This window comes from Ranitomeya imitator, chromosome 7, assembly GCF_032444005.1.
Source record: "Ranitomeya imitator isolate aRanImi1 chromosome 7, aRanImi1.pri, whole genome shotgun sequence".
Taxonomy (NCBI): Eukaryota; Metazoa; Chordata; class Amphibia; order Anura; family Dendrobatidae; genus Ranitomeya; species Ranitomeya imitator.
Genome location: NC_091288.1, coordinates 30,994,097 through 31,008,812, shown reverse-complemented (window position 1 = coordinate 31,008,812; position 14,716 = coordinate 30,994,097). Strand labels below are relative to the sequence as shown.

The following is a 14,716-nucleotide window of genomic DNA, read 5'->3' as shown; positions in this document are numbered from 1 at the left end:
ATACAGTTCTTGGACTGACCGGCGCCTCTCCCAACCCGAACCTCACAGCTTCATGCATGTCTATGCAGCTGTCATGCTCCGGTCGAGAGAGCCGCCAGCCAGTCTGAGCACGGAAAGCCGCCAGCCAGTCCGAGCACCGCGTTCCTATATCAGTCCTATTTAACAGTTATCTGACTGCACCCATGTAATGCATCAACCCTTATTAAAGGGATCAGCTCTCCTGACTTTTATTCCACCTGAAATAACAATACTAGAGCTCTCACTCTTAGAACTCTGAATGACGCCATTCCTTTTATTTTCCTCCTGTAAATGTGTAAATGCAGGACCTTTGGACCTTACAACTCCCCTTGTCAAAGGGCCTGTTCTTAGATAAAGACCATGGTAACATTTAGGTACATTTTTATTGCATTTTCAGGAGGAATAACAGAGGAACTCCTCAGTGCAGAAGACCATTCGCTGTCAAATGGCGAATGTTGCACTAAAACCTTCAAAAACCCTTTGCAGCCATAGAAGCAAGGTCAATTGCTGAAGAAAGACCGGTATAAGCCGACAACTCGTCTCTGCTGGTCAGCCGCGATCTATTTCTTATTGCATTTGATATAACGCTTTTCTCCTTGAGATTTTCTTGACACAGAAGTCATTCCTTGATTCATTCCTATAGAAATCCCCCCTTGTTCAAAGTCTTGGTCTCGGCAGAGTAATTAGATGTCTTTGTGAGGAGAAGGACCTGGGCGTCCCGCCGTGCGAGTTTCTGCACAAGTGAAGGAGGACTGAATGTTCCTGACAGGCACAGATGTGGGGACCTGCTTCCGTAAGACAATGGGCTTCAGTGCAGAATCAAACTCCTTAGCAATTTCACGTCTCTTCGGGGGTTCAGGAGTTGTGCGGCCGACTTCGCTGCCGACATTGTGAAACAACAGCTTTGTGTTCAGGTTCTTTCACATCAGCCGGCGATCACTTCACGTACCGCTTAGGGAAGGCTAGTTAACCTTAATTCAGCAACATGGGCTTTGAAGTTTTGCCTTAGCGTAAAACCGTGATGTTTGACGACTTTGACCAGCAAGTATTGTGCGGCTTTGTCTGCTCAGCCTCCCACATCTTCTCCGAACAGTCCATCTGTACAAGGAGCGGATGCTAATAAACGGATTAATGACATAACACAGCCCAAGTCAATGGACTTTTTAATATCCTCTCCTTTTACACAGTGCATGACGATTCCCAGCTCTATATATCAGGCAGACACGTGCAAGATAGAGACAAATTTAAAGGGGTAACTGATAGATCAGATTGTATTGGCTAGGCTGCAGAGCTTACAGTCTAATTTGCCTAATTGTGATCTAAACAGACATCGCTGCCTGATGTTGGCAAGTCATTATCATAATTTGCTATGTCTTGCCAATTTATCTTAAAGGGAATTTGCAGCAGGATTTTGCTATGGAATCTGAGAGTAGCATAATGGAGGGGCAGAATGTCAGATTCCAGCGATGTATCACTTGGTGTAGTTTTGATAAAATCCCTGTTTTCTATTCTGTAACTGTAGCAGTGGTCAGAATGCTGATCTGTATATAGCTCCGCCCTCACCCCTGATTGGCAGCTTTTTTTTCCAAGCTACCAATCAGTGCTGGGGGCGTGGTTGCACAGGTTAGCTGGACTGCTGTGCACCTGACACCTAGTCCTCTAATGATAATCTGCTGCTGATAAAACACTGATTATATTGAAACTACAGCAAGATGCTGAGCAATTGAGCCATCCCTAGAATCAGGATCCCTGGACCTATATTATGCTGCTCTCACATTAAGTAGCAAAAACCTGCTGACCGATTCCCTTGAAAAAAGAAAAAAAAAGTAAATGGTAAGCAATTTTTTTTTTTACAAAATATTAAAAAATGGAGAAAAAAATGAAACTCTGAATAACTCCTATTTTCCAATGTAAAAATTAAGAAATTACTGAAAAAAGGATAAATAAAATGAGAGAAGTAGAAGTGCTGTTTTTCTGTCGTCTCACCTCAGCCCCAAAAATGTAATAAAAAGCGATAAAAAACGTCTTCTGTCCTCCAAAATAATAATAGTGAGAACAGCAGCTCACGTCGCTAAAGACGAGCCATCACACAGCTTGACTGGCAGAAAAATAATAAGGTTACAAAGCTCATAAAATTAACACACAATCCTTTTTTTTTTTTTTTATACAAGGTTTAGGATTTTTTTTTAAAACATAAAAAAACCTATACAACATTGGTATTGCCAAAATCGTACTAACCTAAAGTATCATTTTTGACGTTCACTAAATGGCATAAAAATTGAGCAAAAAAAAAAAAAAAACATAGCGGAAATGCTTTTTTTTTTTACATTTCAATTCATACAGTACGTCAGTAAAATGAATGGTGTCTTTCAAAACTACAAGTCGCATCAAGCTATGACCGAATGCTATTAATTGGATGCATTAATAATTAATATTATAAAGGAAACATTTAGGCCGGTCCACTAGAGAGAAATTTAGCAATTTTAGTTCCACGCCGCTTCTGCTTAAAATTGCAAATTTTTAGTGATTTGACATCAGTTTTACAGCCAGCGCCGATCGTTGTCATCTCCGTTCATAATGAGAGACCCTGTTTTAAAAGCTATTAGTATCATTACTGGTGATGGCGCGAGCCCAGCTGGATCTTTTGTCGAGGTTCCTCCATTGTTCTGCCTGTCGTTAAGGGCTGATTCTTAGCTATATGTATTGGCACTTGCCTTCGATTCTTCAAATAGGATTTCAGCTCCGAAGCCAAGTTTTATTTGTCTGCTCAGCAAGGCATAAAGGGTTATATTATACTAGCAAAGAGTACATGAAGCAGTGTTGGCGTGAGAAAACAGGATACAACCGATGTATGCTACACAACAAAATCAAGTGTGATTTATCTATTTGGATAGAGACCGCGCAGGGGACATATGTGTAGGAGGGAGATCTAGAGAATGGCGCGTAACATCCTAGTAAGGAGTTGACATTGCGCGACTGTCAGCAGATGCTGTTGTGCTGTCGAGAACTTAATTGCAATGTTTCTCCGGCATATCTTCAAACTGTTTATATTCTGCACCCTTTATATTTCTATCACTTTTGTTTCCCTATTGAAGTGGGCCTGTCGCCTACATTATTTTGATTCCCGTAATCCAAGACAAAACTCCACTTACCCATATTTTGTCAGTCCCTTACAAGACCAATGCATCACATACCCTGTGAATTTGCCATAAATGTTCAATATTTGCGACTCTGGGACCAGCAGATATCATGAGAATAGGACCCCATCAAGTTCAAGAATAGCTATGGAGGATATCCACTAAGTTAAAACATAACCTTTAATGAATATAGATAAAAAATCGGATCCTAACAAGACACATACATGAACAATACAAAAGGTGCTCAAGTGAACCAGTGCTCGAGATAAAAAATTGGATCAGTCTTACCAATTCAGACGGACATATGGAATGAATCCCTCAGGATCCATAAGGGTGGTGATTCCAGGTGCTAAGGGCCAAGGGTAGGGAAAGGTACACTGCCACTGTCTTCCCTGTAAACCCTTAGAAAAGCTCCTGTCCTGACAAGGACAGGCCCCGAGTGAGCCCTGCTATGGGAATCCACCAACCAAAGTGTAGCCCTAAATGTCTCTCTTCTCCCTACGCGTTTCAACTCCGATGGGGGAGCATCATCAGGGGAGTTATATGATCAGAAGAGGTACCAATGGGTCCCCTCAGTAGTCCTAAACAGGACTGTCCGAAAGGTGCTGGCTGTGTCTGCAGCTTACCTAAGCTGCAGACACAGCCAGCACCTTTGAGCTTTCCTGGGACCTCCCAGCCACTGCGGGACCCCTTTGATATGGACTTATACGGACTTGTATGTACCTTTCGGACAGTCCTGTTTAGGACTACTGAGGGGACCCATTGGTACCTCTTCTGATCATATAACTCCCCTGATGATGCTCCCCCATTGGAGTTGAAATGCGTAGGGAGAAGAGAGACATTTAGGGCTACACTTTGGTTGGTGGATTCCCATAGCAGGGCTCACTCGGGGCCTGTCCTTGTCAGGACAGGAGCTTTTCTAAGGGTTTACAGGGGAGACAGTGGCAGTGTACCTTTCCCTACCCTTGGCCCTTAGCACCTGGAATCACCACCCTTATGGATCCTGAGGGATTCATTCCATATCTCCGTCTGAATTGGTAAGACTGATCCAATTTTTTATCTCGAGCACTGGTTCACTTGAGCACCTTTTGTATTGTTCATGTATGTGTCTTGTTAGGATCCGATTTTTTATCTATATTCATTAAAGGTTATGTTTTAACTTAGTGGATATCCTCCATAGCTATTCCTGCATTTTCCCTGAGGGTATAGACGAGGCTAGTTCTTGTATAGGCCTTAGCTATTTCTACCCCATCAAGTTCAATCATGCTGAGCTGTTTTCAGGGGATCAAAGGGGAATGTTTCTTAGGGGGTAAGGAGACTTATAGGCCATGCAATACTCCTCTGGAAATTGAAATATGCAAAAAGCCTCTTCATAAGGACGAGGACTTGATTTCTGACATCAACCTTTGAATGTAACAATCCTAACAATCAATATCAACCCCTTACCGAGGCTTGCCATATGACTTGGTAGAAGAAGCCAAGCTAGAAACTCTGTTTTGAGACTTGTTTTGGGGGAGTTGCCCCTCCTCAGTGCAAAGATTTCCCACTCTTTTCTCTCAGTTTTAGGCTTCATTCAGAAATCCGTTTTTGGGTACTATTATTTTTTTGTTTTTACGGTTCATACTCGTACCTGTGATAGTCTAGGAGATCATTCACATGTCCATGATTTGTCATGGATCGATTGGCCTGTGGAAAATCGCGGAGACATGTCTGATTTTTGATATGAGAGTTGGATCAAAATTGGTAATGCAAGTCTATGGGTCCTTGAAAAAATCAAACCACACATGGGATGCCGTCCAAGTGAGGTACGAAATTCACGAAATATCAAATAGGAGAAACAAGAGAAGTTTTTTTAAATTTATTTATTTTTTTCTCTCCACGTACAGGAAAAACAGATAACACTGACCACACTCTGATCAAACTCTGATCAAAGTCATATCAAAATAATCGTAATAATGCATGATAAAATCAGACGTTTGAAGGAGGCAATAGAGATAGCAGCAGGGAGAGAGAAAGGCGTACACAGATTTCTACAGAATGGAGAGGGGAAAAAGTATCTTAGAGAAAGAAGAGAAAACAGGCTTTGGTGAAGGAGGAAAGTAATTGAAGACTTAATAAGTGCAGGATAGCAGCTGTGCTGATATACTAAAATTTGTAGCAGAGGATCCGTGTAGATTTTATTTTGTTACCTTTGAGTATTTTGTTGGAGTGCCAGCTTTGGAATATCCTGAGATTAGCATTTTGTTAAAGGACCCTTTTTGACAAGGATTTTGTAAAGTAGACAACCCCTTTAATCTTTTTAACTGTACACTATAAACAGGGGCAGACAGAGATAGAAGAAGGCTCCTGTGCAGGAACGGTATATGGGCCCATTGCTGTCCACTGGTTCATCACAATACACAAATTTATGTGTTTTTGGCAGAAGCTGCCTTGCAGATGGTACTGGTCCCCCATTTACCCGTTGTGCTGCTGCACAAGTTGCACCAATACCAATAGAACGTCGGCCCTGGACTATAAAGTACACTTTTTTTTTGCTTTTCTTTTATAGGGACTGTAAATGGAGCAAAGAAGATCATTGGATTTTTCAAGCAATTGTTACCCAATATCCAAGTGACTTACCCAACAGAAGAACACTATACTTGGATATGTTATTGAAGCATCTTCCACACAAACCAAGGCAGGAGCTGGTGAGTCCATTTGTTTTATGCCCTAGAATAAAATTAGGGATACGCGCATGAGTTTGGCCTTTAAAACTCAATAGAAACTTAAGAACTTTGTAAACTCTCTGTTGAAATAACACTGATGTACTGGTTTCATAGAAGAAAGTGGTTACTTGTTATAATATAACTTTTATTAATAATATGTAGAAAGGGTTTTTTGTCCACTTGTTATACCAAGCGCTTACAAGGGTTGTATGGGCCCTTATAGCGTTCTAAATCTTATAAGGACATACAAGGTGCACTTCCTCCCCCATTATGTAGTAATGCCCCCCATCTTGGGCTCCTTCCTGATATATATGTCTCTCATCCTGGCCCCATTCTGGTATACATATATGTCCTCCATCCTGGTATATATGTTACCCCACCTGGCCCCATCCTGGTATATATGTCCCTTTTCCTAGGCCCCATCCTGGTACATATATCTTTTATTCTTGGCTTCATCATGATATTCAGTATATACCATATATCCACCATCCTGGGCCCCATTCTGGCACATATATACCCCATCCTGGTATATGTAGTCATGGCCAAAAGTGTTGGCACCCTTTAAATTGTTCCAGAAAATTACGGTAAGTATTTCTCCCAGAAAATTATTGAAATGACACATTTGTTATACCCATGTTTATTTCCTTTGTGTGAATTGGAACAACACAAAAAAAAAAAAAACATGGAAAAAAAGGCATATTGGAAATCACTCCACACAAAACCCCAAAAATGGTTCGGACAAAATTTTTGGCATCCTCAACTTAATATTTGGTTGTACCCGAACTTGAACCAGAACCCAAACCCTATCAAAAACAATGTGTACTTGGATTTATGCGCTAGACAATTCTCTCTATCTCTCTTCCACAACTCTGAACATTGCAACGAACGTCCGGGAAAAGTCTGTGTTCGACATTGAGCACTGGACACTAACTGCCCGAACTTTAAAGTTCAGGTCCGCTCATCTCTATGGATAGTCTTATCTAGTTATGTAGGTTGTAACAAGACACAGGTCCATCACTCTTCAATCTTCATTTCGAAGACCTAGTTTTTGGACTGTGCTGGTACCTTGTGATGTTACAGTGTTTTTATTGCTCAAAACAAAGGTACTAAAGATGATCTCCTCCTTTTCGTATTCCTAAATTAACGCCGGTGACTTATTTTTTTAGCTAGTCTGTGTGTGTGAATGAAAAAGATCAGAAGAAAAACTAGAACATTTTCCATCATTGTGGGGAAAAATAGCATTACGTGCCATGCTTGACTTGCACCACTAAGTCTACTTTCATCTACGGCTTTCATGCCTAGACCTTGACTCAGTCCTAGATATTATAAGAAATTCCCACCTTTACTGGATCCAATAAGGTCTTTGTGTAACATGCTGAAATAAGTAGTCTTGAACGTTTTCCAGGCTGTATGACAATGCTGTAATTATCTCTACCTACTGCCAAATCCTAAGACCTGAAATCCCAGCAGTGATATAACTGTGCGGAGGTGGCAATGGCTGTAGCCTGGCACTACACATAGAGAGCAGATATCGGAGCCTCTGCTGCTAATATGTCCAACAAGGGGCCATGTATTAAATCTGTAGACACTTAAATATGTTTCTACTTTTTATTTCAACACCTCAAATAATTAGGAAATCTTTTAAATATGCATGCTTATTATGCAAAAATTACATGTACAGAAATGCTCATGCATTATTCACGATACATTATATTTTCTTGCATTTACATTTTTAATGGTGTTGTGTAAGATAATGCTATAGCTGAATATATTCTGGGTGTACTCCCGGCCGTTCTCTGTGGCTGTAGACGTTATTGCTTATTTACCCCGCATGATGTCTGCAGCCAGTCAATAGCCTCAGTGGTCTCGGGTCGTACATTAGGCTGTTCACTCTTACTGCATTTGATCGTCTCCTTTTATCTATTACTGTGTGTTGGTTTAATCAGTGTTTATGCTGCTGTAATCACAAGACTTTTTTTTTTTTTAACATTGCTGGGCAAAGTGCATGGACTTCTTGAATGGGCAACCACTGAACATTGTTCATTACCTTCCAATGACTTCAATGGTAGCAAAAGCACAAAAAGAGGACTTAGAAATCCTCCAAAAATAAAAAAAAACAGCAGAAAAAAGGCTGCGATTTTTACCTGCCCAGACCTCCAAACAAATGCACGCAAGGATGCAGTGGACCCATATAGTTAAGATGGCGGCAACACAGGTACCGTAGCCTTCTGTATACAATAAGAGCCCCTACGTAGCCTTCTATATAAAGTAAGATCCGCAACATAGCCTCCTGTATACAGTATGAGCCCCATATAGACTAATATATACAGCGTAAGCCTCACATAGCCTCCCATATACAGCATGAGCCCCAAACATCCACTATATACAGTATGAGCCTCACATAGCCTCCCTATGTACAGCATGAATCCCATATAGCCTCCCTATGTACAGCATGAATCCCACATAGCCTCCCCATATACAGCATGAATCACACATAGCCTCCCTATGTACAGCATGAATCCCACATAGCCTCCTCATATACAGCATGATTCCCACATAGCCTCCCTATATACAGCATGAATCCCACATAGCCTCCCTATGTACAGCATGAATCACATATAGCCTCCCTATATACAGCATGAATCCCATATAGCCTCCCTATATACAGCATGAATCCCACATAGCCTCCCTATATACAGCATGAATCCCACATAGCCTCCCTATGTACAGCATGAATCCCATATAGCCTCCCTATATACAGCATGAATCCCATATAGCCTCCATATATACAGCATGAATCCCACATAGCCTCCCTATGTACAGCATGAATCCCATATAGCCTCCCTATATACAGCATGAATCCCATATAGCCTCCCCATATACAGCATGAATCCCATATAGCCTCCCCATATACAGCATGAATCCCATATAGCCTCCCCATGTACAGCATGAATCCCACATAGCCTCCATATGTACAGCATGAATCCCATATAGCCTCCCTATATACAGCATGAATCCCACATAGCCTCCCTATATACAGCATGAATCCCACATAGCCTCCCTATGTACAGCATGAATCCCATATAGCCTCCCTATATACAGCATGAATCCCACATAGCCTCCCTATGTACAGCATGAATCCCATATAGCCTCCCTATATACAGCATGAATCCCATATAGCCTCCCTATATACAGCATGAATCCCACATAGCCTCCCTATATACAGCATGAATCCCACATAGCCTCCATATGTACAGCATGAATCCCATATAGCCTCCCTATATACAGCATGAATCCCACATAGCCTCCCTATATACAGCATGAATCCCACATAGCCTCCCTATGTACAGCATGAATCCCACATAGCCTCCCTATGTACAGCATGAATCCCATATAGCCTCCCCATACACAGCATGAATCCCACATAGCCTCCATATATATACAGCATGAATCCCACATAGCCTCCATATATATACAGCATGAATCCCACATAGCCTCCCTATATACAGCATGAATCCCATATAGCCCCCCTATATACAGCATGAATCCCACATAGCCTCCCTATGTACAGCATGAATCACACATAGCCTCCATATGTACAGCATGAATCCCATATAGCCTCCCTATATACAGCATGAATCCCACATAGCCTCCCCATATACAGCATGAATCCCACATAGCCTCCCCATATACAGCATGAATCACACATAGCCTCCCTATGTACAGCATGAATCACACATAGCCTCCCTATATACAGCATGAATCCCATATAGCCCCCCTATATACAGCATGAATCCCACATAGCCTCCCTATGTACAGCATGAATCCCACATAGCCTCCATATGTACAGCATGAATCCCATATAGCCTCCCTATATACAGCATGAATCCCACATAGCCTCCCCATATACAGCATGAATCCCACATAGCCTCCCCATATACAGCATGAATCACACATAGCCTCCCTATGTACAGCATGAATCACACATAGCCTCCCTATATACAGCATGAATCCCATATAGCCCCCCTATATACAGCATGAATCACACATAGCCTCCCCATATACAGCATGAATCACACATAGCCTCCCTATGTACAGCATGAATCACACATAGCCTCCCTATGTACAGCATGAATCCCACATAGCCTCCCTATATACAGCATGAATCCCACATAGCCTCCCTATATACAGCATGAATCCCATATAGCCCCCCTATATACAGCATGAATCCCACATAGCCTCCCTATGTACAGCATGAATCCCATATAGCCTCCCCATACACAGCTTGAATCCCATATAGCCTGCCTATATACAGCATGAATCCCACATAGCCTCCCTATATACAGCCTGAATCCCACATAGCCTGCCTATATACAGCATGAATCACACATAGCCTCCCCATATACAGCATGAATCACACATAGCCTCCCCATATACAGCATGAATCCCACATAGCCTCCCCATATACAGCATGAATCACACATAGCCTCCCTATGTACAGCATGAATCACACATAGCCTCCCTATATACAGCATGAATCCCATATAGCCCCCCTATATACAGCATGAATCACACATAGCCTCCCCATATACAGCATGAATCACACATAGCCTCCCTATGTACAGCATGAATCACACATAGCCTCCCTATGTACAGCATGAATCACACATAGCCTCCCTATATACAGCATGAATCCCACATAGCCTCCCCATATACAGCATGAATCACACGTAGCCCCCCTATATACAGCATGAATCCCACGTAGCCTCCCTATGTACAGCATGAATCCCATATAGCCTCCATATGTACAGCATCAATCCCATATAGCCTCCATATATATACAGCATGAATCCCATATAGCCTCCCCATACACAGCATGAATCACACATAGCCTCCCCATATACAGCATGAATCACACATAGCCTCCCTATATACAGCATGAATCACACATAGCCTGCCTATATACAGCATGAATCACACATAGCCTGCCTATATACAGCATGAATCACACATAGCCTCCCCATATACAGCATGAATCACACATAGCCTCCCTATGTACAGCATGAATCACACATAGCCTCCATATGTACAGCATCAATCCCATATAGCCTCCATATATATACAGCATGAATCCCATATAGCCTCCCCATACACAGCATGAATCACACATAGCCTCCCTATGTACAGCATGAATCCCATATAGCCTCCATATGTACAGCATCAATCCCATATAGCCTCCATATATATACAGCATGAATCCCATATAGCCTCCCCATACACAGCATGAATCACACATAGCCTCCCCATATACAGCATGAATCACACATAGCCTCCCTATATACAGCATGAATCACACATAGCCTGCCTATATACAGCATGAATCACACATAGCCTGCCTATATACAGCATGAATCACACATAGCCTCCCCATATACAGCATGAATCACACATAGCCTCCCTATGTACAGCATGAATCACACATAGCCTCCCTATATACAGCATGAATCCCATATAGCCCCCTATATACAGCATGAATCACACATAGCCTCCCCATATACAGCATGAATCACACATAGCCTCCCTATGTACAGCATGAATCACACATAGCCTCCCTATGTACAGCATGAATCCCATATAGCCTCCATATATATACAGCATGAATCCCATATAGCCTCCTGTGACAAAACACTCTGGGATCGCCTTTGCTGGGGTCAAAGGACACGTGGTTTGTGCATTGAATCTGAGGCGTACAGCAGGTTTCTGAGCAGGCTGACCTCAGGTCAGATTTATTAACGTGAAAGCAACACAAAAAACAAAACATAAAAATAAATCCTAGCCTGTCCGGCACTAACTAAACAAATACGTTGCTATCTCAACAACTGGGGGGGCTTCTCCCACCCAGCTAACATCATACAGATCTTGAGCAGAGCTCTTCACTCACGTTTGTCTCACACAGGCAGGCAATCTGTGTGCCCCAGGCAGACACTGGAAACACCCAGCTGGTCATCTTTTATTCCTGCAATCATTAACCCATTAGCACCCTGAAGATACTGAGTGACCTAATTCACATAGGACAAACACCTGGGCGAGATATACCTGCCTCCATCTACCACACCAGCATGAGTCTTACACTCCCCATACACAGCATGAATCACACATAGCCTCCCTATATACAGCATGAATCACACATAGCCTCCCTATGTACAGCATGAATCCCACATAGCCTCCATATGTACAGCATGAATCCCATATAGCCTCCCTATATACAGCATGAATCCCACATAGCCTCCCTATATACAGCATGAATCCCACATAGCCTCCCTATGTACAGCATGAATCCCACATAGCCTCCCTATGTACAGCATGAATCCCATATAGCCTCCCCATACACAGCATGAATCCCACATAGCCTCCATATATATACAGCATGAATCCCACATAGCCTCCATATATATACAGCATGAATCCCACATAGCCTCCCTATATACAGCATGAATCCCATATAGCCCCCCTATATACAGCATGAATCCCACATAGCCTCCCTATGTACAGCATGAATCCCATATAGCCTCCCCATACACAGCTTGAATCCCATATAGCCTGCCTATATACAGCATGAATCCCACATAGCCTCCCTATATACAGCCTGAATCCCACATAGCCTGCCTATATACAGCATGAATCACACATAGCCTCCCCATATACAGCATGAATCACACATAGCCTGCCTATATACAGCATGAATCCCACATAGCCTCCCCATATACAGCATGAATCCCACATAGCCTCCCCATATACAGCATGAATCACACATAGCCTCCCTATGTACAGCATGAATCACACATAGCCTCCCTATATACAGCATGAATCCCATATAGCCCCCCTATATACAGCATGAATCACACATAGCCTCCCCATATACAGCATGAATCACACATAGCCTCCCTATGTACAGCATGAATCACACATAGCCTCCCTATGTACAGCATGAATCCCACATAGCCTCCCTATATACAGCATGAATCCCACATAGCCTCCCCATATACAGCATGAATCACACGTAGCCCCCCTATATACAGCATGAATCCCACGTAGCCTCCCTATGTACAGCATGAATCCCATATAGCCTCCATATGTACAGCATCAATCCCATATAGCCTCCATATATATACAGCATGAATCCCATATAGCCTCCCCATACACAGCATGAATCACACATAGCCTCCCCATATACAGCATGAATCACACATAGCCTCCCTATATACAGCATGAATCACACATAGCCTGCCTATATACAGCATGAATCACACATAGCCTGCCTATATACAGCATGAATCACACATAGCCTCCCCATATACAGCATGAATCACACATAGCCTCCCTATGTACAGCATGAATCACACATAGCCTCCCTATATACAGCATGAATCCCATATAGCCCCCTATATACAGCATGAATCACACATAGCCTCCCCATATACAGCATGAATCACACATAGCCTCCCTATGTACAGCATGAATCACACATAGCCTCCCTATATACAGCATGAATCCCATATAGCCTCCATATGTACAGCATGAATCCCATATAGCCCCCTATATACAGCATGAATCACACATAGCCTCCCCATATACAGCATGAATCACACATAGCCTCCCTATGTACAGCATGAATCACACATAGCCTCCCTATGTACAGCATGAATCCCATATAGCCTCCCTATATACAGCATGAATCCCACATAGCCTCCCCATATACAGCATGAATCACACATAGCCCCCCTATATACAGCATGAATCCCACGTAGCCTCCCTATGTACAGCATGAATCCCATATAGCCTCCATATGTACAGCATGAATCCCATATAGCCTCCATATATATACAGCATGAATCCCATATAGCCTCCTGTGACAAAACACTCTGGGATCGCCTTTGCTGGGGTCAAAGGACACGTGGTTTGTGCATTGAATCTGAGGCGTACAGCAGGTTTCTGAGCAGGCTGACCTCAGGTCAGATTTATTAACGTGAAAGCAACACAAAAAACAAAACATAAAAATAAATCCTAGCCTGTCCGGCACTAACTAAACAAATACGTTGCTATCTCAACAACTGGGGGGGCTTCTCCCACCCAGCTAACATCATACAGATCTTGAGCAGAGCTCTTCACTCACGTTTGTCTCACACAGGCAGGCAATCTGTGTGCCCCAGGCAGACACTGGAAACACCCAGCTGGTCATCTTTTATTCCTGCAATCATTAACCCATTAGCACCCTGAAGATACTGAGTGACCTAATTCACATAGGACAAACACCTGGGCGAGATATACCTGCCTCCATCTACCACACCAGCATGAGTCTTACATATCCCCCCCCCTTGCTCAGACCACTCCGGTCGAGCAAGAACACTTTTGAAACAGTGCACTCGGGATAGGGCATCGGCGTTCCCCATCTGCACCCCAGGTCGGTGTTCCACCGTAAAAGAGTAAGCCTGCAGGGCAAGGAACCACCGGGTTACCCGACTATTACGGTCCTTGTGGAGGTGCATCCACTTGAGAGGGGCATGGTCGGTGACCAGCCTAAATTTCCTACCAGCCAGGTAATACTTGAGGGAGTCGAGAGCCCATTTAATGGCTAGGCACTCTTTTTCAACCACCGCATATCTCTGCTCATGTACATTCAGTTTCCGACTGAGATAGAGGACCGGGTGTTCGACTCCGTCCCTCACCTGGGAAAGTACAGCTCCGACACCAGTATCAGAGGCATCAGTTTGTACCACAAACTCGCTGCTGAAATCAGGAGTCACTAGTACGGGCTGAGAGCACAAAGCCCGTTTCAGGCTGTGGAAGGCCTCTTCA

The 14,716-nt window shown here is 43.1% G+C and overlaps 1 protein-coding gene across 5 annotated transcripts in view; it reads left to right on the top strand.

Annotated features, from left to right (window-relative positions):
• Window positions 1-14,716, top strand: part of CCDC148 (coiled-coil domain containing 148) — a 205,255-nt gene that overhangs the window by 146,818 nt on the left and 43,721 nt on the right. For all 5 annotated transcript variants that reach the window (XM_069732976.1, XM_069732978.1, XM_069732977.1 and 2 more), the window contains one exon: window positions 5,704-5,842. In XM_069732976.1, coding sequence (XP_069589077.1) covers window positions 5,704-5,842 — 139 coding nt within the window. The remainder of the gene's footprint in view (window positions 1-5,703; window positions 5,843-14,716) is intronic.